The 23,043-nt window shown below is 53.9% G+C and overlaps 1 protein-coding gene and 1 long non-coding RNA gene across 2 annotated transcripts in view; one reads left to right on the top strand and one right to left on the bottom strand.

Moving 5' to 3' along the window:
• The window catches only part of CREB3L1 (cAMP responsive element binding protein 3 like 1), a 36,265-nt gene extending 13,506 nt beyond the window's left edge, over nucleotides 1–22,759 (bottom strand). Inside the window, exons 1-2 of the mRNA XM_059068438.2 lie at nucleotides 22,148–22,759; nucleotides 2,589–2,817 (exon numbers count right to left, since the gene is read on the bottom strand). Coding sequence (XP_058924421.1) covers nucleotides 2,589–2,817; nucleotides 22,148–22,249 — 331 coding nt within the window. The 5' untranslated portion in view covers nucleotides 22,250–22,759. The remainder of the gene's footprint in view (nucleotides 1–2,588; nucleotides 2,818–22,147) is intronic.
• The window catches only part of LOC136794462 (uncharacterized), a 45,898-nt gene continuing 29,833 nt past the window's right edge, over nucleotides 6,979–23,043 (top strand). Inside the window, exons 1-3 of the long non-coding RNA XR_010841249.1 lie at nucleotides 6,979–7,122; nucleotides 9,636–9,748; nucleotides 11,119–11,176. This is a non-coding gene — a long non-coding RNA (uncharacterized lncRNA). The remainder of the gene's footprint in view (nucleotides 7,123–9,635; nucleotides 9,749–11,118; nucleotides 11,177–23,043) is intronic.

The following is a 23,043-nucleotide window of genomic DNA, read 5'->3' as shown; positions in this document are numbered from 1 at the left end:
TGAAATTGTCCAGCGAGAGAAGGTGAGGCACATGCTAAGGCAGTGGCAGTGGGGATGGAGAGGAAGGAACATTCTGGAGACAAATTTAGAAGGAAGGATCCACAGGACCTGGTGCTGGGGGAGCATGTGGGGAGTGAGGGGTGATGTTCAGGTTTCCCAGGGCAGCGTCCACTGCGTGGGCCTCCTGGCCTCCCTTGGGTCACAGGGCTGCTGGGCATGCCCCCTTTCCCTGATGGGTGCCACTCGGAGTCAGCCCTGCCCCTGGTGGCCCCAGCACCCGGCTCTGGTGCGGCAGAGGTCTGAGGAGCGAGCATGGGTGGGCTAGAGGGGACTCTAGCCTTTGGAACCCACTGTGGGTGGGGAGAGGGGGTCAGCAGCTGCCTGATCCCACCTCAGAGGCTAGGCCCTGCCCTGCTGGGAGGCTGAGGGCCTCAGTTCTGGGCTGCAGGCGGCCCCTGGGCTCCAAGAACACCCACAATCTTCCCAAATTACAGGGCCAGCCCTCTGGCCTCCGGGAAGCTGCCCCCTGCAAAGGACCCACAGACAAACTGCTCTAAAAATAGACTTGGGGTGGTGAGGAGTTGCCGGGCCGGGAGGCTGTCCACCCCACATGCTACCCTTGCCCAGGTTGGGGCCTGACACCCCATCGAGGTGACCTCCAGAGTCTGGGCGGAGGCCAGGGCACACAGGGAAGTTGAGACCTCCACAGCCACGAGCCCTGGAGCCACTGAAAGCCCCAGAAGGTGTCCCTGCCCTCAAGCAGCTGGATGGGGGCCGGGTACAAAGTCCCGTCTCTGCCCCTGGGGAATCTCAAAGACCCTCAGAAGCAGCTCACACTTCTTGCACTGAGTCTAATTCTAAGCTCTTGCTGCATATGAATTTGTGGATTCCTCCCACCAGCCCTGGCAGCAGGTACCGCTATTCTGCCCATTTAATAGTTGAGAAGATTAAAACACTCGCTCAAGACCATTGTCCTCCAAAGGGAAAGAGGAATAAGAAGCCTGTTCATGGTTCTAGACACGATAGTTTTAATAGGACTTTTATACACATAAGGAAATAGTCACTAATTATATATATATATATATATATATGTATACACACACACACACACACACACACACACACACACACACATATATGAAATGTGCTGGGCACTGACTGAGCTGGGTACTTTTCATATATATTTTTTTAATCCTGGCCAGAATTCTCAAGATACCTAGTGTCTTCATTTTGTAATTGAGGAAACCGAGGTCCAGAGAGGTTAAGCAACTTGTTAAAGATCACACAGCAGCCGGTTGAGGCGCCGGGATGCACACCAAAGCCAGTACCCTTTAGCGCCCCTTAAGGCTGGCAAGTGTGGTGGTGGCATGGGTGTGAGGTTTAGAATCAGGGGGCCTGCTTGCTCTCAAGTCCCTGCTCCGCACTTACTGTGTGCGTAACCTAAACAACCCAGCTTTCCCGAAGTCTCATTTTCCTTATCAGACAAATGGGGAGTATGATCAAAGTGATTCTGACCTCACCTGTGAGTTGTGAGAAACAAATGAGATAGTAACACAAAGGTACTTTGTAAACTGGAGAGTGCTATAGAAATGTTTATTGTTATCCCCATTTGTAGATGAAGAAACTGAGGCTTATCAAGGCTAAGACATGTGTCCAAATATGATGGAGCCATATGAGGAAATGCCCAAAGAGACCATTTCTAGGTGGGGCACAGTCTGGAGTTCTCAAATGTTGATCACCTGAGAGGAAAAACTCAAAGGGCCCTTTGCTTAAAAGGGATGGAGGTGGGGGAGAGGAGAGCTTTAGAGAACCCTACCTTTGGCAATAAAAGTAGGGTGCAGGGGAGTTCCCTGGTGGCCTAGTGGCTAGGATTCTGGGCTTTCACTGCCAGGGCCCGGGTTCGATCCCTGGTCGGGGAACTGAGATCCTGAGATCCGTGTGATGTGGCAAAAAAAAAAAAAAAAAAAAAATAGGGTGCAGGTGTTTCGCCCAGGTAACATCTCAGAGGACATCACAGTGTGAGGAGGTGGTAAGGTTCTAGAGTCTTGGTGACTTGTCCACATTTATTGTTTAATCCTCCCGTCCCCCGCAGCTGTTCCATCTAAGGCTGGTTCCCAGACCTAAGCCTGCGTCAGAATCACCTGGAAGGCTCGACCCTCCCCACAGCGTTTCTGATCCAGCAGGTCTGGGTGGGACCTGAGAATCTGCATTTCTAACAAGTTCCCAGGTGCTGCCCCTGGTCTGGGGCCCACCCTTTGCACATCACTGACCTAAGTCAGCCAGAGACCCTCTTGAGAAGTGCCCTTCTGGGTCTGACTTGCGGAAGAACAAAAAGGCAGGGTCTCCCCTGAGAGGTTTTTGTGGGAGCCCCCTCGAGCCTGGTGTCCCTCCTCTGGGTCTGGTGTCCCTCCTCGGGTCTGGTGACCCTCCTCTGGGTCTGGTGTCCCTCCTCTGGGTCTGGTGACCCTCCTCTGGGTCTGGTGTCCCTCCTCTGGGTCTGGTGACCCTCCTCTGGGTCTGGTGTCCCTCCTCTGGGTCTGGTGTCCCTCCTCGGGTCTGGTACCCTGGGCCCCGCCACCCCTTCTTACCTTGGGTGGTGTCCTCCATCTTGATGGGCACAGTGGGACTCTGAGGTGCCGAGTCACCGCTCAGGGAGTAGCTGTGCTCGGCCTGGATGCCTGGCGTGGGGGAGTCCAGTTCCATGTCCAGTAGAGGGCTCTTCTCGTCCAGCACGGGGTCATCAAAGAAACTGCTGAACAGGTCATTGGAGAAGTCCTCCATGTTCTCTGCAAAGTGGTCCAGGTGTTCAGGGAAGTGCTAGCAAAGGGGGAGGGGAGAGGAGGGAGTCAGCTCACCCTGGAAAGGGGGCGCAGATGCTGCTCTGGTGGTGCCACCAGCCCTGCCACCACCACCACCGCTGTCCCCGCGACTTCCCCATTACTCTTTCTTCCATCATCAATACCACCAACACCAACACCAACTTCCCCCCCCGGCCCACATCACCATACCAACTGTTATCATTTCTATCACTACTGTCACCTCCACCGCCGTCTCTAGCCTCTCTGTCAGTATTCTCAAGGGTGACTCCTGGGTGGTGTGAAAGAATCCAGGCGATAGGACACAGGGCTTTAGTGCTGGCTCTGTGACCTTGGTCAAATCACTTAGATTGCCCAAGTCTGTTTCTCAGTCCACTCTACTTCCTTCATGGGAGGACTAAGTACTAAAGAATAAGTGTATCTATGCCAGCAAGTTTGCATTCCAAGGGCAGTATCAGTGACTTTTGTATTCTCTTTTGCTGGAATGCAGGGTGGTGAAATTATTGAGGACTCTGCCCCCCTCATTACTACAGTGCCCACTTGTCCGCATGCCTCCAGGGTCTCCCTTTTCCCAGCCATTCTTTATACCAAGAGATTAGGCTCCAGAACCATATCATTTGGATTTGAATCCTGGCCCTGATGCTCCTAGCTATGACTCAGTGCTGTTCAGACTGTGGGTGGTGACTCATTAATGGGTTGTGAAATCAATTTAGTAGGTCACGACCAGAATTTAAGAAAAAAGAAAACAGAACAAAGTAGAGTAGAAAAGTATCAGAGTGCACATAGGGAAGTTATATACTTGGTAGATTTTTTAAATCTCAGTTTTGTGTGTGTGTGTGTGTGTGTGTGTGTGTGTGTGTGTGTGTGTGTGTGTATGTTCTTGGGAAGGATGTAAAATATATTTCTCAGAGACAAAATAGTCTGAAAAATATTGGTCTCCACGATCCTGGGAAAGTTGACTAATGTCTCTATGTTTCATTTCCTCCTTTGTACAGTGGGGATGATAATAGTTCTTATCTGCTAGGGTTATTGTGAAGATTAAACAAGTTAATGCATGTCAAGCACTTAGAATAGTCTGTGGTACATAGTAGTTACTCAGCAAACCTCTTATTAGTAAAGCTAATTAGTAAAGCATCTAGTGGCTGGCACATAGGAGGTGCTTGTTTTTTCTCTCTAAAGAATTATAAATATGTAAAGGAATGTTGTTCATTCTTTTTTTTTTTTTTTCTGGCCGCACCACACAGCATGTGGGATCTTAGTTCCCTGACCACAGATTGAACCTGCAGCCCCTGCAGTGGAAGCACAGAGTCTTAACCGCTGAACAGCCAGGGGAGCTCCCTGTTCATTCATTTTTTACTGACTGAATGAATTTGCTGGGGCTTTGCTTCTGGCCCTGGGGTCCCACCTGGAGAGTGGGTAAGGACTGACTTCTGGAGTCCGGAGTTGTTGGCTTTCTGGCCTGGAATACTTGGAGCCTGTCCTAGTCTGGAAGGGATAAGCAGAAAAGCCCTCTGTTTGAGAATAAGATTCAGAGCCACCTGAGCACCCGTGTGGTGGGGGCAGGGGATGAGCCCAAGCTCTGAAGATGAGCTTGCTTTTGACTCCTAGCTCACCCCTTGCTAAGTTTACTTCACTTCGCTGGGTCTCAGTTTCCTCACCTGTAAGGGGGAAATAATAGTTCCTGCCTCACGGTGTTCTAATGAGGGTCAAATATTTGTTAGGTGCTTAAGGCCACCCTCACAGGATTATGAGGATAAAATGAGGAAATACATATAACACATGTATACAAATAACATACGTATACATCTATACAGCAAACACATGTAACACTGAGAACAGGGTCTAGAATGCGGTGAGTGCTCAATAACTGTTAGCCATTGTTATTATCAAAAGCCTAACTCTGGGCCTGAGGTGAATGGAGCCTGGAGCCAATGCAGGGAGGTGGCTTGGTCCTCCCTCCAAACAAAGCATGGATCAGAGAATCCACGATAAAATGAGTTCAGAAACCCATCGTCTTAAGTACTCTCTCCTCTCCCCAGCTTGTCAGAACTTACCATCCCTATCCTACACTTTTCTTGTGGTTTTAACTTTCTGAAGTGCTTTCATATGTATTGTCTTATCTAATCCTCACAATTACCCAAAGAGACAAGGAAGTTGCATATCTATATTTGACAGGTAGGGAAACTGAGGCTCAGGGAGCCACGGAAAGCAGGGAAGCATCCACAACCCCAGTCACACCCCAGTCCTCCCCCAGTGACAGCAGACATTCCCCTGATCGGGAATTGCCTGTCTGTCAGACTGTGAATTCCCTGAGGTAGTAGGGTCTGGACTTGTTCACCTGCTGGGTCCCATCCCCTGGCCTAGGACAGACACTCAACAGCTACTGGTGGAGGGACAGGGCCTTGTACCCCAGAGGCAACGCCATCAGTATGTCATTCGTCCCATCAATGCCTGGGGTGAGGCAGTACCAGGAAGTCAGAGGCTGAACAAGTCTGCAAGACTGTGATTCCAGCCAAAGGCCATTTACAGGGTGCAATGCCCCCCAGTCACCTAGCCAGCCACAGTCTGGACTGTGCTAGCTACACCCTCAGCAGGGTCTGGGTCAGCCCACCTGGGGGCGCCCTCTCTTTCCCTCTGTCTCTCTCTGTCTCTCTGTCTCTGTCTCTCTCTCTCTCAGGGTCTCTCAAACGCCTGGTGTGAGGCCAGTGGGAGGGGGTTGTGAAGAGCCTAGTGAGTCAGCTGCTAAGGTATTTCTCCGGCAGCTGCTTCTCAGGCGATAAGAGTTTGCCAAACCCTTTCCCTGAGCCTGGGAGAGGAGAGAAACTTCCTCCAGTCTGGGCCGGGGTCCCTAAAGGATTCCAGGCAGATGAGCCAGGTCCTTCTCAGAGACCCCTTTTGGGGTGCCTGCAGGCACCTGCTGAGGGAGATCAGTTGGTCCCTGCTTTGTAAGCAGTCCCACCCCACCTGCTGGAGACAGCAGCAAAGGCCCAGCAGGACAGAGCTTCCAGAGGGTGGGAGCCAAGTGGAAGGGGAGGGCGGCCAAGGGGCAGGCGGATTGGGGGTGGGGGACACTCAGAGACCCAGTCCTCCTTGCTCGGGGCTTCCCTGTGTGCTGGGTGGACCTCTGGGGGCAACGGTGGGATGTCCCATCATCCCCAGGCCCACCTCCTGCTCATGCGAGCTGCTCATGTGAGCGTGCCAGAGGGGTTCCCTTTAGAGAGCTTTGAGCCCTATTTCTATTCGGTGTCTGGCCTCTCAGAGCAGCCCAATTATGGCTGGTTTATACCATCGATTTAGAGGCAGAAGGGACCTGAGAAAGCCCATGGTCCACGCCCCCTCTCCCCACTTGCTAATGAGGAAACTGAGGTCCAGAGAGGGACCTACCAGGGTCACACAGTGAGTTGGTGATGTTGAGGGAGGGGTTATCCGCAGCTCTGGGGCTGCACAGGAATGTGGAGCAACTTCTCCTTCCTGTCCTCTCTTCTTCCTCTGTACCCACCCTCCCCCTAACCCTGAAAAGCCCCCCCCCCGGAGATCTCAGGCCTCAGCTTCAGCAAGGCCCCTTGTCCCTTCTCCCACCCCCCAAAACCATATCCAGCTCTTTCTCCAGTTCACACACAAAAAGTTCAGGTTTCAGACTACCTGATGGAAAATGATTGGGGGTGGGAGGCAGGATTCTATAGACGGCAGGGAGTCAACGTTCTGAGGGGGATAGGGTTCTACTGGGGGTGAGCGTTCTACCGGGGGTGACTTTCCAAGCAACTGGGGTGGGAAGCCAGGGAAGGAAATATTATGATTTGTTTCCCTCCTTGTTGAAGACTTTTTCCAACAGTCTTGCCAATATAAGCTCCTTCTCGGCTGCCACGCGCAGCCGGCGCCGGCTCCCCTCTCTTGGAGGACAGGTCCCGAGCTCTCGGGCTCTCAGCCCCGCGCACCCCTCCCCCTCCTCAGCATCTCCTCCCGGAGCCGGGTCTCCGTCGCCGACCCTTTAAGTTTAAAGAAGGAGCGTGTCCAGTCGGCCCGGCGTGGCTCACGAGAGGTTAACGCAAGCGCGCCGGGGGCTGCCCCGCGCCGGAACCCAGCATGCTCATTGGTCGGATCTGCGGAGGTCGTGGCCAATGGGAGGAGGCTGCGAGACGCCCGCCGCTGGAGCCGCGGGGATGGGGCGAGAGGAGGGCACGGCTTGCACGGGGGAGGGTTCGCGGCCTCCGCTGAAGGCGCGGGCTGCACAAGGTTAGAGTGTGCTCGTCTTGTGTCCCTTTCTGCACCTGGGGCTGAGGCAGAAATGGCCCCTTTGAGCTTTCAGGTGCGTCTGGCAGTTCTATGGTGCCCTAAGACCCTTATCAGCTGCGTGGCCTCGACCCCTCTCCGGGAGCCCGAGAAAGTGAAGACAGAGGGGAGGTCAGGCCCCAATTCTTAAGTTCCTTCGCAGCTCTTCCAGCTCAGCTCCTTCCTTCCCTCCTCGAATAATCCTACCTTGGGCGCATTGATGGGGCAACGGGGTCTCTGTCCCAGGTAGGGGGAGGTGGGACACTCCTGGGCGGTAATAGCGCCGTCTGAGGCTCCTCTCAGTTCCCCTCCCCCAATTCCCCCCTGGGGGTCGATGCAGAGAGAAGGAAAAGCTCTGGGGGCGCGGCTGTCACCTGAGGGTGTGTGTGGGAAAGAGGTTTCCCCCACCTGCCGCAGCCTGAGAGCGCTCCCTTCTCTCGGGCCCCTACCCCTCGGCGCCTGCACACCCATCCCGGGCTTCTCCCCCTCCCCCCGTCCAGGCTGATTCAGTCTGTGTTTGGGGAAAGGAGGGAGGAGGCCGGAGTGGGTCCAGGCTGAGCTGTGGGATAAGGAGTGGGGGGAATGCCGAGCCCGGACATTCCTTCCGAGAGAGTGAGCTCTGGGGAGCGATGGGAGGAGAGTCCTCTCACATTTCCCCTTCCCCTCCCCCGCAGGTTAGCCCCCCCCCCCCCTCCACTGACCCATACATTCCCGGACGGTTACTTGCCTCGTGGTCACTAGAAAATTGCCCCCATTTCTAGCTGAAGGGCCACCAGTCTGAGTCATTGTTGTGCCCTGTGTGGCGGTGAGGGGTGGGGGGTAGGGTCAAGAGAGAGCAGGGAGGGGCTTGGGGAAGGGAGGTGGGCCCCTGGGTACCCAGTGGTCCTCCTAGTCCTTAAGCATCACCATCCAGTCATTTGGGGATAGGGGGAGATCCAGGCATCTTCCCAGAGCTAGACTGGAAGGCTGTCCTATGAAGGAAGAAAGGCCCTAGACTCAGACTCAGGAGGCCCCAGTTCAAGATCCATGTGTGCTGTGAGACCTGGGCAGGGGCAAGTGGTGTCTCCTCTCTAGGCCTGTTTCCCCATCCATTCCCCAACATAGTCTGTGTTCCTACTGAGGCAGGGGTGGCAGGCATAGGGTGAAGTGGACTAGTCGGAAAGTGGCCTCTTTTCCTCTGCTCTGGCATCTCTGGGGACTGTGGAGGGATGGAGCCAGTTTTCCTCATCCCTGGAGCCAGCCCCTCCCTGAGCCTTCCTGGCAGGGCATAGGGGTGAAGGGAAGCACATTGTTCCAGCCTCCAACCTCACTCTCATCCCCCATTCCCCACAGGCCCGGGGAAGGCGGCTGCTGAGGTTTCATATTTTTCCCCTACCGAACTCTTCACCACAGAGCCCAAGTCCAAATAAGCAGAAATGCTTCCGTGTGTGTGTGTGTGTGTGTGTGTGTATGTGTGTGTGTGTGCGCGTGCGCTTGTGCACATGCATGTGTGTGCACGTGCTACACAGGCGTGGGCTGTGAGGTTCTTTCTTACACAGGGAAACACCATCTTCCTGACACCACACAACATAAGATCCCCACATTTGGACACATTCAGACTGTTCTCTCTACAGCCTGGCACAGATACTAAATGCACATACACACTCTCTGGGCTCACATAGGCTGACACTGGCAGGCACTGACACAGACCCAACAAGGAAACACTCCTCAGATGTGATCAGACAGACACAGACTCCCATGTGCGCGTGCAAACACACACACACACACACACACACACAGACACAGAGATGCAGTTACCCCCAGACAGTCACGGTCACAGACGGGCATGCACACTCTCACACAAACACACACAACATCTCACAGCACCGCAGCACTGAATGCTGACTGTGCCAAGCCACATGCCTGAGTCATGTGACCCCCAGCGAGGGAGCGTTGGGAGTCCCGGGCTTGCCTGGGGCTGGGACGGTGAGGGCTGGGACTGGAGGAAGAGGTACCACGGAGATTGAGCTTTTCTGTGCCTGGGTGCTGGAGAAAAGAAGTGGGAGAAGAAGGGGCAGGCTGGTGCCCCCCACAGGCTGCCGCTGTGCAGAGCAGGGTCCACAGTCTCTGCAGCCCCCAGCCCTGTTAGTCTGGTTCTCCAGTTCCCCCTCCTGACACTGTGGTAGCCCTTCCCTGGCTGGACCACAGGTCCCTCAGGACAGTGAAGAGCTGGCCTACAGTTTCCCAGCCAGCCCCTGGCATCTTCTGACCAGGCGGCCCATGTGCTGTGACCCAATGCTGGGGTGGGTGCCAGGTACTGTCTGGGCAGAAGGAAGCGATGGCAGTTAGTGCCGCCGCCCAGGGCTGGGATGAGCTGTGACTGGCACCAGTGAGAGCACAGCAGCCCAGGGTCTGGCTGCCGGAGATGCTGGTCCATAGGCAGTAGCCAGAGGATCCCTGTGGGACAGCTCGGGACACTGGAGACTAAGTGCCAGGGCTGGCGCTGGGGGCCTCTGGAGAATAAGGGCATCTAGTCCCATCCGCTTATTCATCCCTTGTGCATTTGTTCAGTGTTTACTGAGGACCTACTGTGTGCCCAACCCTGTGGATACAGAGATGAACAAAGCCCAGTTCCTGCTCCCACAGGGCTTCCTGACTAGTGGCGTGACTACCCAGTTATGAAGGTAGGTCCAAGGCTTGAACTCTGCTCTGTCTCCAGAACATTCTCCACCTTGGGATCTTCTAACATAAATATGACTGTGTGACTCCCCTGCTCACTATCCACTAATGACTTCCTCTGCCCTTAGGATAGTTTCTGATTTTCCTTAGTATAGCTCGAAATGATCCAGCCATGTCACCTCTGTGTCTCGCTGTGTCCCATTCTCATCTGTGTCTCCAAAGCCTAGCACTGATCCCAGCACATGGTAGGTGCTCAGCTCTTTGCTGAGTGCCTGACCGAATGAAGGAGTGTGCCGGTGAGCAGATGGACTGAGGCCTTTTCTCCTGCAGCTGAGCCTCCAGGACTGACTGCCCTGAATTCCGCTCTGGTGCCAGCTTGCTCCTGCTCCAGGCGGTTTCCATGCGCCTGGATGCCTTCCCTCAGCTCCTCCCTGGTGGGGCCTCTTGTACCCATTCTCTGGGTTGTTCTTTCCCAAGGCCTTTTTGCTCTTAAGCCCCAGCCAGACCAGACCACAGCCCCCAACTCAGCTCTGGAGGAACTGTCCCCAGGGTTAGGCCAGGTCCGAGAGTATAAACGGAGCCCAGTGGCCAACCGGCCGAGCTGCTCTTCCGGCCCCTGGCCAGCTGGAAGGCCCTCTTGGGCTGGAGCCTGCCACCAGGCTCTGGCTGGAATTCCCTTGGCCTCTTCCCTCTCCTCTGTGCACTCAGCATTCGGCCTCTGGCTTCCTCAGCGGTCCCAGGCCTGTCTGAGTTGTCCTCAGGTTTTATTTTTGGAAGAAGTTGCATTCTCTCTCCTTATTTATTCCCTTCCTTCAGGGAAGGTGTGGGACCCCTGGGCTCGGCTGGGGATCAGGCTGTGACTCCAGCCCCTGGGGTTTGGACTTCTCTGGGGCTCTAAGGAGGGGACCTCCAGAGATTCCTGACCGATCTGATGCTTCAAAGCCATCTGACTCTGCCCTCCTTCCCCCACCCAGTGTGTGACTAATGCCTGCCCCTGCCCTTCTTGAAGAGCCCCATGATAGCCAAAAGAAATCATTACAATTTTAGAGCTGAAAGGAATTCTGGCATCATTAGGTCCATCCCCTTTTACTTGTAGAAGCAATGTAGTTCAACGGTTATAAGCAAGAGAGGCAGACAGATCCAGTTCTAATCCTGGCTCTGCTGCCAACTGTGTAGCCTTGGGCAAGTTACTTAACCTTTCTGAGCCTCTGTCTCAGCTATGAAATAGGAGTACTTATATCTACGCCACCTGTGAGGTTTCTGTGAGGGTTAAATGAGACAACATTTGTAAAGTGCTTTGTACAATGCAAGACACATAGAAGGCTCTTTTCAAATGTAGCTATTATTATTATTATTATTATCATTATTATTACAGAGAGGAAAACTGAGAGCCAAGGGAAGGAATGGACTTGCCCAGGATCACACAGCTCAAGGTAAGCAGCCATTTCCAGAGTCTCTCCTCTGTCTCCATCTGCCTTCCAAGGAGAAGGGATGGGGCAGGCGCCAGCCCAAAGGAGGAAATCTCCTTGAGTCAGTCGCATGGGCAAACCCCTGTGTCTTCCATGGCTGCCTCCTGCGTCAGGCCCCGGCCCTCCTCTCACTCAGGTATTTCCTCCACTGCCCCAGGGGCTCCTTGCTCACTGGGGGTGAGAGGTCCAGGGAGGAGACCCCAGGCTGAGGGTCCACCTCAGCCCCAAGGTGGACCCCAGGCCAGCGGGACTGTGAGAGGAGCGGGAAATGCTGGGTCCTGACATCACAGAGCAGAGAAGCTGGAGCCACAGCCATGCAGGCCAGCTGGGGCCCTTCCAGCACGTCCAGATGTCTCAGGAATGTGCTGAGCTGGGAACCACCTCACTCCTTCCCTCACCACCCCCAAGCCCTCATCCCCTCATATGCTTGCTCAAGCTCTGCCTCTGCCCCGCCCCCTACCCGTCCTCTTTCATCTCTCCCTGGGAGAGCCTCGTGTCCACTGCCCCTCTGGTTCCCTGCCACAGTCCAGCTCCCTCTCAGGCCTCGGGAGGGGTCACCAGAGGCAAGAGCCCTTCCCCTTCTGCAGACCCCCTGGTCTGACTCTGACGGGTGTGGGGGGAGATGGAAGCCTGAGCTAACTGGGAGGGGAAAGTTCTGAGCAGATAGTGCCTGCCAGATCCCAAATGTGGAACTGATTTGCAGCCCTGGGAGAGAAAGGGGTGAAGGCTTTGGGGTGGTAGAGGGCAGGGTTGGGCCTCTTCTCCGGGAGGATGATGAAAGGGGCTTTGGGTATCTTGTCCCAGTTGATGGGTGGGAGGGCCAAGGAGAGGAGGTGCCAAGCTGGGCTGGGCTCAGAAGGAGGGCTCAGATCCTTCTAGGCTGCTGGGATCAATGGGGACATGCTTTGCCTGGTAGTGGAGGGTCCTGAGGGGGTGAGGGAACCCCATTAGGGTCTTGGGGTTGGGCCAGGAGGCAGGACATGGTTCAGACTGGAGCTCTCAGCCCCAAAGAGGGACAGCTTGTGTCTCTGCAAGGGTGGAGTTGCCTTGGGCCTCCCCAGGCCAGCCTGGCCCCAAGTGCTGGGGATGAGAGAGCCAGAAGGGAACTGGTGCTCCTGGCCAGTGTGAGAGTGACATCAGGGCAGGGGGTAGAAATCAGAGGAGAGAAGGGAACTGGGGTCAGTTGCTGCCTCGGCCTGCTCTGGGCACAGAGAGGGGCCCACAATGCTGTCTTGGGGGAGAGGCCCTGATCGTCCAGACAGGCTGACAGCTGGGATGCCCTAATGGACTCTAGACCTCCTAGCACTGAGACGGTTCAGGGGAGCTGCGACCACTGCCCTGTCCAGCTCAGAACTATCATTGAGAACTATCACTGGCTCCCTTCTGCCTGCTGAAAAGACTCCCAGCTCCTAAGCACAGCATTCAAGGTTTGTCACAAATTGATCTCAACTTCCCACTATAGCTGGAACCCCTCATCTTTCCTTTCCCTCCAGCCTCATTGGATGACTGCTCCCAGTTCCTTAAACCTGCTGTAAGCTCCATGGCTGCAGAGCCTTTGCTTGTACCATTACCTATGCCTGGAAGGCCTTTTATCTCCTCATTCTAACTCCTATCATCCTTTAAGGTCCAACTAAGTGCTGCTTCCTCCAGGAAGCCTTCCTTGATCACCCAGCTGGAGGAGTCCTCTCTTTCTTATACCACTGTAGCATTCATAGGCCACTGGTTAATATCATGCCTTGAACTCTTAATTATCCACAATGGGACCCATCTCTCCTTTTAAACTTTAACCACCTTGAGGGTAGGATATAGGATGGATTTCATCCTCAAACCCTCTGCAGGGCTTCACACAGGGACTGGCATACAGTATACCTAATAACAATAATAGCTAATGTTTATATGCCAGGCACTGTTCTAGTTCCTTCCATGCAGTACCTGATTTAAGTTTCAGAAGATCAGGTAGGTACTATTAGTACTGCCATTGAATGGTTAAGGAAACTGAGGCACAGAGAAGTTAAGTAGCTTACCCAGTTTATTCAGTTAGCAAGTGGCTGAGCTAGGATTTGAACCCAAGCTCTGATTGCAGATTTTGTGCTCTTAAGCACACACGACAGCACTGGTTGTGGAAGGAATAATGATCGATTTCCTGCTGTCCCATCCCAGCACCTAGTACAGGGCCAGATACAAAATATGGGCCCCCATTCCAGGCATTGGGTCCTCACCTGGGGCCCCAGGTTTGCTCATCCCTGGCCATCCCTCTCCTGATTCCCAGAAAGACATAGCCCTGAGAAGAGGCCTGGGGTTTTTTGCCTTTACCCAAAGAAAACAGCCTTTCAGCTCCAGAGAGGTCCAACAGGTAGGCAAATAAAATCCCTATGATTAGAGGCTAACGAAGGGACGAAGATGGGACAGTCCTCCCAGGGCAGCCCAGCGCTGAGGACCGTCCTTCCGGGCAGTGACAGCAGCAATCAGAATAAAAACAGCAGCAACAGCTCCTGTTTATAGAGGGCTTGCCGTGTGTCATGCACTGTGCTAGGCTCTCTGCAAGAGTTGTCTGAGTCCTTGTAGGAACTCTGTGTGCTACAGTCATCCTTACTTAATGGGTGAGGAAAATAAGCTCAGAGAGGTTAAGGTACCTGTCCAAGCTCACACAGAGGACAAATGGTGAGAGCCAGGATTTGTTCCCAGGTCTGGGCAGGGCTAAAACCGACCGCTAATGGTCACCACCCCCCCCACCTCAGGTATGGCTTGGCTCCCCAGCGCTTGTGGAGGTATCTGCCATCTGACCTGTGGACTTGCTGTCTGGTCAGGTGGGGTCTTGGGATAGACACCAGGTGTCAGGAGAATTTCTGTTCAGAATCTGCCCAGAGTGGAATGGATTTAGAGTCTACAGCTCAACTTTTCCCCAAGCTCATGCAGCTTTGAGAGCCCAGGATACTGAGAGCTGGGTCAATTTCTTTAGCTGGGTGGTGAGTACCCAGGTATCCATTTTATTACACTTTGTAATTCATATACATGCATTATATATATTCTCTTACGTGCACCATATATTTCATAATAGAAAAGGCCATCATAATTAGGAGACTGGGATTAACATACACACACTACTATATATAAAACAGATAACTCACAAGGACACACTGTATAGCACAGGGAACTCTACTCAATATTCTGTAATAACCTATATGGGAAAAGAATCTGAAAAAGAATGGATATATATATATATATATATATATATATATATATATATATATATATATGACTGATTCACTTTGTTGTACACCTGAAACTAGCACAACATTGTAAATCAACTATACTCCAATAAAAATTAAAAAAAAAAAGAAAAGGCCATCATGATAGAGTGAAAGGTAGATGTAGGATTTGGGTTAACATTCACTACTTGATAAATAAAATCCACCTAAAAAAAGAAAAGTGCCATCAAAGCTGGAAGTGTGGAAGTGTCCTTTCTCCCATTACCCATCCACCCACTCGTTCATCCATCCATCACCACTTCTCACTCCTTCCTTCCATCTATTCAATAAATAAACATTTCCTGAGCATCCAGTCACTATAGCTGTAACTAGTGAATAGATAAAAACAATTGCCTGACACTCCCTGCCCTCAAAGAACTCTCAGTCTAGTTCAGCAATGAGGAAACCAAGGCCCAGAAAGGGGAAGTGATTTGCCCAAGGTCACACAGAGAGTTAGGGAGATGAGGTGAGGAGAGGTGAGAACATTCTAGGCAGCGGGGAGCACATGGGAAAAGGCTTGGGCCTGTCTGCCTCCCCAGCAAGTCCCCTCAGTTGCTGCTTTCCAACTGCCTCCTGGCTCTCCGTGAGGGCCTGAAGAGCCTGCCTTTCTCCACCGCTGCTTTCATTTTTGTTATTCTTTTGGAGGGAGAAGAGGGGGACAGCTGCTGCTGTCCAGCTGTTCTGTCAGACCACACAGCCCAGCCCAGATGTGTCAGCCTCTCTGTGATGGGTGAAGTGGCTCCTGGGCCAAGGGCCAAGGAAGCTGCAGTGAGGGTTCTGTCCCGGGAGAGTTGGGAGAAGAGGCACCTTCAGCCTGGCAGCAGAGAAGCCCAATATTCCTCCAGCTGTCAAGCTGGCCTCGCTCATGATGTGGTATGTCCAGGTCATAAGGATCAGGATTTTGACATTCCAAAGAAATCACCCTTGATCTGTTTTCTCTAATGGTCAGAGTTCTGGGCTGTATCTTGTCCCTCCCAGCTTCCCCAGAACCAGACATCCTCATGACTACCTTCTGCCCAGTCCTGCTCCCCAGTTCTACCATTTACTCTGCCTGCTGAAGTGGGTTACTTTGTGTTCCAGCCAGAGCAATGCTCATGGTCTTGACTTAACTCCACCCAAATCTTCTTCCTCCATCCTGCCCCCTGGAGCTCTGAGACTTCCAGAAGAACAGCCTGTTCTCCAGCATCTGGAGCTGGTTTCTTGAGGGAGGTTCAAGAGCAATCCAGGTCCCACAGAGGGATGCTCTGAGAGGGCCTTGGTACCAGGACTTGCAGGAGGCACATAGTATGGGGAAGGGAGGACACAAAGCGGGGCTGGCCTTCATCCTCCCCTCTCCTGGCACAGTGGCCAGGCCAGACATAAACAGACCCTCCTGGGGAGTCCTGGGAACTGCAGAGAGCAAAGGTCCAAGTTCACAGGTGGGCCAGGGAGGGGCATCCTAGAGTGAGGATGAGGAGAGGGCAGGGGACGGGATGTGCGGATGTGCGGTCTCTCCTGCCTGGCAACGTGCTGGCTCTGCCCTTAAAGCTGTAGGCATCCATGGTGCCCTAAGGATGGGAGTGAGTGAGCGTGAAAGCGGAGCCCCTCTGATACCTGAGATCCCAGATGTTCCTGCCCTGGAGGGCAAAGTCCAAACCAGAACAAGAGCGGGAGAGAAGATGGTGATTTCTCCTCCTTGACTCCATGGGACCCTGTCCAGAGAACAGCATTTAGATGTCCCCTCCTCTGTAAGTGTCAGTTTTCTCATCTGCACAGGGGCCAATGATGCTTATATAACAGGCTCAGTAAAAGGGACACGGCCCCAGTCCTCCCTGCTGAAATGCCTTCCAATAACTCCTTTGCCAATAGGGATGGGGATATTTACTTTTTTTTTTTTTTTTTTTTTTTTTTTGTGGTACGCGGGCCTCTCACTGCCGTGGCCTCTCCCGTTGTGGAGCACAGGCTCTGGACGCGCAGGCTCAGCGGCCACGGCTCACGGGCCCAGCCGCTCCGCGGCACGTGGGATCTTCGCGGACCGGGGCACGAACCCGCGTCCCCTGCATCGGCAGGCGGACTCTCAACCACTGCGCCACCAGGGAAGCCCAGGGATGGGGATATTGGAGAGGGAGGGTGGGGAGGTCACCTCCTCCGAGAAGCTTCCATGACCTCCAGCCTGGCTGGAGGCTCCTCTTCGGGCTCCCATCATGCTCTGCTCCATCATGGCGCCCCGCGGTGCTGCTCTGTCTGCTTCCCTCTCTGTCTCTCTTATTTGGCTGTGAGCGGCTGGAGGTCATTCTGCACAGTGACCAGCACCGGCGCTCCTTTAGTTCCCAGTTGTTAAAGGACGGATGTATGTATTGAAAAATAACCAAGCGAATTCCCGGCTGGTCCAGGGAGGCCGGAGGGCCCTCACAGCAGGTGGGGGCACAGGCAGCATTTTTGTGGGATCCAGCCCGCATCACCCTCACGGCTGGCTGGGCCAGAACCTGAGAATCCAGGGCCCCTTCTGGAATTATCGGTACACTTCTTGAACACTCAGGCCTGTCTTTTAAAAAACAGTCTCCCCTTCCCTTATAGGGACTGCCTATAAGGGAGTCTGAAGTCATTTTCTCTACAAATACAGTAAACCCTTGAAATAGAGCAAAGTACACTACAATGTGACCAAAACTTGGCTTCTGTCCTATGCCTGGGACCCATCTCAAATAAAGGTGGGAAAAACTCTTATCTTTGTGGGGCTGGTAAAGAAGTGACTGCCTCGTGCTCCTTTGGAACTTCCTCAGTTTGGTTTGCTGCATGCACTACGGTTTCACAATCTTTACTTTTGTGCTTTTTGTGATCGTACAGACCAACTGAAAAATACCACTTTTCATTGATCCTACAATAACATAACTCCACATTTTGTATGATTGAAAATTTTGGACTCAGCTTATTTTATGGTTGAGTGTTACTATACTAAGCGCCTATTTTGTGCCACGGTACTGTGCTAGGTTTATGGCAATGAACACAACTGACGTGGTCTCTGTTCTTAGGGAGCTTGCTTTCTCACAGAGGAAGTGGACAATAAGCTGATAAAATAACAGCAAATTGAGATATGAGCGATGAAGAAATCAAAGGACTGAAACAGGGACTTCCCTGGCGGTCCAGTGGTTAAGGCTCCATGCTTCCACTGCAGAGGGCATAGGGTTTGATCCCTGGTCAGGGAACTGAGATCCCACATGCTGTGCGGCGCAGCCAAAACAACAACAACTACAACAACAACGGACTGAAACAAAACAATAAGGGCTCCCACTTGAGGCGGTTGGGGAGGCTTCTCTAACGAGGCTTCCTTTGAACTGAGTAAGATGAGATGGAGAGAACTGGAAAGCTTTCTAGATGTCAGGAATAGCATGTGCAAAGGCCCCGCGGCAGGACTAGAAAAGACTTAGTTTTAAGCTGGGTGAGTGTGGATCCAGGAGTCCCAGTGAACTGAACAAGGGGAAACTGGGGAGGATGGAAGCCCTAGAGCCAACTGGTGCTCAAGGGTGAAGCCTAAGCCACAAGTTCAAATCTGCTGTGCATCTGTCAGCTGTTAACTGTCCTACACCAGGGGTTGTGGGGGTCTGTGCCAAGGGTAGGGATGACTCAAGGCAATGATAACTCATTGGAAACTTTCCTGAATTTCAGAGACAGTGTGGGCCGCAGGACCCTGATGGCTGGGGGTAGAGAGCATCCTTTTTCCTCTTCCTTAAAAAATGTGGGGCCTGGGCTTCCCTGGTGGCGCAGTGGTTGAGAGTCCGCCTGCCGATGCAGGAGACACGGGTTCGTGCCCCGGTCTGGGAAGATCCCACATGCCGCGAAGCGGCTGGGCCCGTGAGCCATGGCCGCTGAGCCTGTGCGTCCGGAGCCTGTGCTCCGCAAGGGAGAGGCCACAACAGTGAGAGGCCCGCGTACCGCAGAAAAAGAAAAAAAAAAAAAAATGTGGGGCCTGGCCTGAGGGTTAGGGAAAACGGTTTCATTCAGCAACGGTTGGTTGAAGCCTCCTCTGTGCCAAGCACTGTACTGGGCACTGGGGATACAGCAATGAACAAGACAGTTAAACGCCTGCCCTCAAGGGGTTCACATCCTAGTTGGGGGGAGCAAAAACAAAATAAAAAGCTGCCCAAAATAAACTTAGTGTTTTAGAGGAGAAGGAGGTGTCTGGGGCGATCTCCCTTCCTGAAGGGGAGCCCTGAGATTTGGGTTCCTCCATTAGTTTTTCACAATTAGTTCTTTTATAGTGGATTCTACTTGGAGACCAGAGTGCCTTGGCCCTTGGGTCCTCTTTCCTGTTGGTGAGAATTTAAAGAGAAACACAGGCACATGCGCTCGCACCCTCCCCTTTTAAGGGCTGTTAAAGGCCCACACACAGACATAGGAACACCCAAATGCACATACTTCTCTAATCTCCCTAAATCCCCCAAAGGCTGGGGTGGTGGAAATAGTAATGGTAGTGGTTCTCTGCTTCCCCACTCAGCTCAGGAGAAGCCAGGCTGGGGGTCTGGGGAGCAGTGATCAGGTTTAGCCCTCACTACCCCCCTTGCCCTGGGCTGGTCCCCGGGCCTGTCACTCCCACACCTGGCCTCCCCAGCTGCTGGGAGGTGAATGACTGTGCTGGGCAAACATCCTTGCAGCTTCCTGCTGTGCCCCTCTGAGACAACACAACTCCTCTTCCTCCTTCTCCTCCTCCCCACACCCTCCCAGCTGGGGCTTCTCTGGGATCCAAAGCCATTTCCCCTCTAGGGAAACCAGAGTCATCCTTTCCCCTGAGCCAGAGGACGGACCTAGTGTCTCTCTCTGGAGACATGACCTGTTCTCCCTCTGGTCCTTTATCCCAGTTCTCTGAGCACCAGGCCCTCTCTCATACCTGCCCAGGGGCTGAGGGGTCACAGGGGCCAAGGGAAGAGGGCTCTAGGGAGGCCACATCGGGAACTGTGGGAGAGTGGGGAGGGGATGGGAGGAGAAGCCCTCTCATCTGGCAGGGAGGGCAGCTCCTTCAGAGGGATGTCTCTGAGGATCACATAGACAAGATTGCAATAGGATGAAGGTATCCTCACAGAAGGAGAAATGCAGCACCCCTGGCCACCCCTAAGCACACAGGGCTTATGCAAAGTCTGCAATTCATTCTCCTGTCTCTGTCCAAGAGATTGCATATTTCTTACACACTTGTGTTCAGGGTAAGCATACTTTTTGATTTTTGCCTTTTGTACAGAGTAACAGAGCTCACATGGTTTCCACTGTGTCTTTATGGCCTTTATCTGGATTTTTAAGAAGGATAGTGAATAACCTACCCTCCATCTTCCAGACTGAGAAGCACACAAACTTCACCCCTTTCCATCTTTAACCCTGGAAACACTTTTCTATCCTCATGCAGGATGAAGAGGCAGTTGGGGACGGGGTTGGTATGGGGTCCCAGCTGGGAGGGACCTTAGACATCTAAACGATGGAGGCACCAGGGAAGGATGGTGACCTGCTCAGGGTCACAAAGCAACTCCTACCAGAGTATTCTTTACCACTACCCCATCTAGTCTCCAGAGCATATTAACTATGGAAACTTACCTACCTGGCAGGCATCATCCTGCATTAATCTTTAATTAATTTTCTCACTAAATCTCTATAATAGCACTATGGGGAAGCTTCTGTATCTCCATTTTTCAGATGAGGAATCCAAGGCCCACAGGAATAAAAGTCACTTGTTTGAACTGCCCAGCTGTCTGGTGGCAGAAGCACAGCTAGAACCAAATTTCCTGATTCCCAGCCCAGGAGTTTTCTTTCCTCTTAGAAATTCTTTGCTCGCCCCCTGCCTCACCTGGCCTTGCTTAAGCCTGAGATAAGGAGCTTTCCCAGCAGGGCTTTCCCTCCCCAGGCCCAGTACTGGAGACCACTGTCTGATCATGATCATGTCTCCCTTCCTGTGCTGGACCAAGGCCCAGATGAGCAGCTGGGGATGCAAGGCTGAATGGAGCAGCAGGAAGAGGCTGTAGGCGGCAGAGTTCATTCAGAAGAAAGTCCAACTTAAGAGCTGCTGAGGGCTGAGGGAACCTCACAGGGGGGCTCTACCAGTAAAGGTATACGCTGCAGCAAACTCCCTCCCTCTGACCAGTATCTGTTACCAACTCCAGGAGGGGCGTGTGGAACCCCAGGTCCCTGCCACTCCATTCCTAGGATCAGTGCCAGACCATCCTTAGAAAGAATGATCCAACCTCTTCCCATTTTATAGACAAGGAAACAGGACCAGGGAGGAAGGCCGGTTGCATGGCCCAGGCTCACAGGAAGAGGCAGAGCCAGAGGCAGCCCTAGAACCTAGGTCTTCCCACTACTGGTTCAAGCCCTCTCCCCTCTTCCCCTCAGCTTGTCGGCAGAAGTGTGCTCTCTCTGGCTGGAACCGGGGGCCTTCTGAGAGAGCAGGGTGACCTGGATCTCCTGCCTGATGGAGCACCAGGAGACCTCTCACCCCATGCCTCCCTGACTCAGGTTCCTGTACCTGGACTTGTTCCCCACCAGCAGCCTGCGACAGTTTAGGTGGAAGTCCAAGATGCCCAATCCTTTAAGTCTCAGTGCACTTGGCTCCCATCTGCCAGGTTTATCTTAGTTCCAGGAGTTAGAGGCCAGCAAATAGAGACCCTTGAGATGATCACTGTGTGTGTGTGTGTGTGTGTGTGTGTGTGTGTGTGTGTGTGTGTGTGCGTGTGCGCGCGGGGGGAGGGGGGGGAGAGGCAGAGACTGGCAGGTCACTGCATGGGGTGAGGGAACCCCCCCAGATCCCCCAAGCAGCCCACATTTCAACCCAGCAGGCCCTTCTGAACCCAAAGATTTTCTCCCATTACCGAGCCCATCCCCCCGCCCCCCAGGGCCTTAGGGCTGAGCCTGAGGGAGGGAGGGAGGGAGGGAAGAAGAAAGAAGCCACGTTTCCTTAGGGAGGGAGGGGAAGAGAAAGAGGACAAGCCCGGAGACAGAGACAGTCACGAAGCCACAGGGAGAGAGAGACGGGGAGACATAAGGGACAGAGAAACAGACCTAGAGAAAGACCTCCCTCCATCTGAGCGATCACGCTGTGCTGCCCTGACCAGTTGAGGGTCAGGTCCCTCCCTGGGGGATCTCTGGCCTGACTTCCTGGGGAGGCCACAGCAGCACCCCTATATTTCCGGGTCTGACTCAAAACCCGGGTCTGGCTCTGGCCCCCCAAGGGGCGTCTGGTCTCTGGCCCTCGAACACTCCTCTGTGCGCCCCCCAGCGGAGAACCAGACGCAGAGTCACCGAGGTCTTAAAGGGGGCGCAGGAAAGGGCGCCGCCAATTTGCGCCCAGTCTGGTCCCAGAACCCCAGGGTGGGTGGAGGACGATTAGGAGACTTGGGGGGGGGGACAGAATTGGTGTTTCTTGAGGTCATATCAGTGGATCCGATGGCCCCGACGCCTCGACGTTCCCTTCCTCTAGAAGGCCGAGGCCAATGTATCCGTGGACGGAGCCTCCAGGAGGGCCGTGCACGGGCGCAAGCTCAGAGGCTCCAGGTTCGAGGGATCTAGTCACCAAATCTCAGAGCTCTAAGCACGTGTCTCTCAAGGGGACCCTGCACTGAGCCCCCTCCCCCACTTCTGCCCAGTGCTGTGTAGTCCAGTCCTTCAGGGGGCCCCAGGTGCACCGCGAAGAGGAGTAAGGAGTGGTGGAAGGGAAACACAGACCCCCTCATCTTACCGCATTGTTGAGGAAATCAGACTCGTTCAGATCCCCCAAGTCCAGGAAGCTGGATCCGGGGAACAGCCTGTCGGCCGGGAATGGCTCCAAGACGGCGTCCATCGCGGCAGGCTCCGGAGACCCCCTTCGGTTGGGCTTCCCTCACTCCAGGGCGGCGGCGCGCCCGGCCCAGAGCTCCGGCCCGAGCGCTGGCAAGCGGGCGGGGGGCAGGTCCCGGGCAAAGCCCCGGGGGAGGGGCGGGCAGAGGCTGCGCGGCCCCGGGTAGGGGGCGCGGGGGGCGCGGAGGCCTTAGGGCAGCGGCGCAGAGCTGGCTGGGGACAGGGGCCCCGGGCGCACCGCGGGCATTTAGCCGACTCCTCCTCCTCCCGCTCCTCCGGGGGCACAGCTGGCTTCCATGGGGAGCCCGGGAGTGGGGCTGAGGGCTTGAGGAGCCCCCCGGACTGGGTGGGAGCCGGGGGCGGGGGAGCTGAGCGCTCCCCCGAGACTGGGTGACTGCCGGGCGCTCCGCTCTCTCTGCGTCTCCCTCTGCACAGCTTCTGTCACTTTTCCTCTCTGTGAAACCGGGAACCCCTTGGCTGGTTAGCCCAGCTGGCCGAGGCGCCACTCCTCCACATCAATATTCACGATAATTTCATATTAATGAGGAGAAGGAGCGGCCTGAGGAATCGTCCCTCCTCTTTTAAAGAGACAGCTGTGAGCTAGTCTTGCCAATCTCTTTTCTCTGAAAAGGTAGGGGCTTGAAGCAAAATTGTCCTACAGCCAATAACTGTGTTCCTTGAACCTCAGCATCTTAAGGCTTTGAGGGATCTGAGTTATTTCTATTCTTCCAGGCTTATGCTAGGGCCTGAACCAAATCCAAAGTCAGGGAATTCCACCTCTTGGGGCCCTCAACAAAT

The sequence above is a fragment of the Kogia breviceps genome, chromosome 7 (genome assembly GCF_026419965.1).
Source record: "Kogia breviceps isolate mKogBre1 chromosome 7, mKogBre1 haplotype 1, whole genome shotgun sequence".
NCBI lineage: Eukaryota > Metazoa > Chordata > Mammalia > Artiodactyla > Physeteridae > Kogia > Kogia breviceps.
This window is presented reverse-complemented; position numbering and strand designations above follow the sequence as displayed.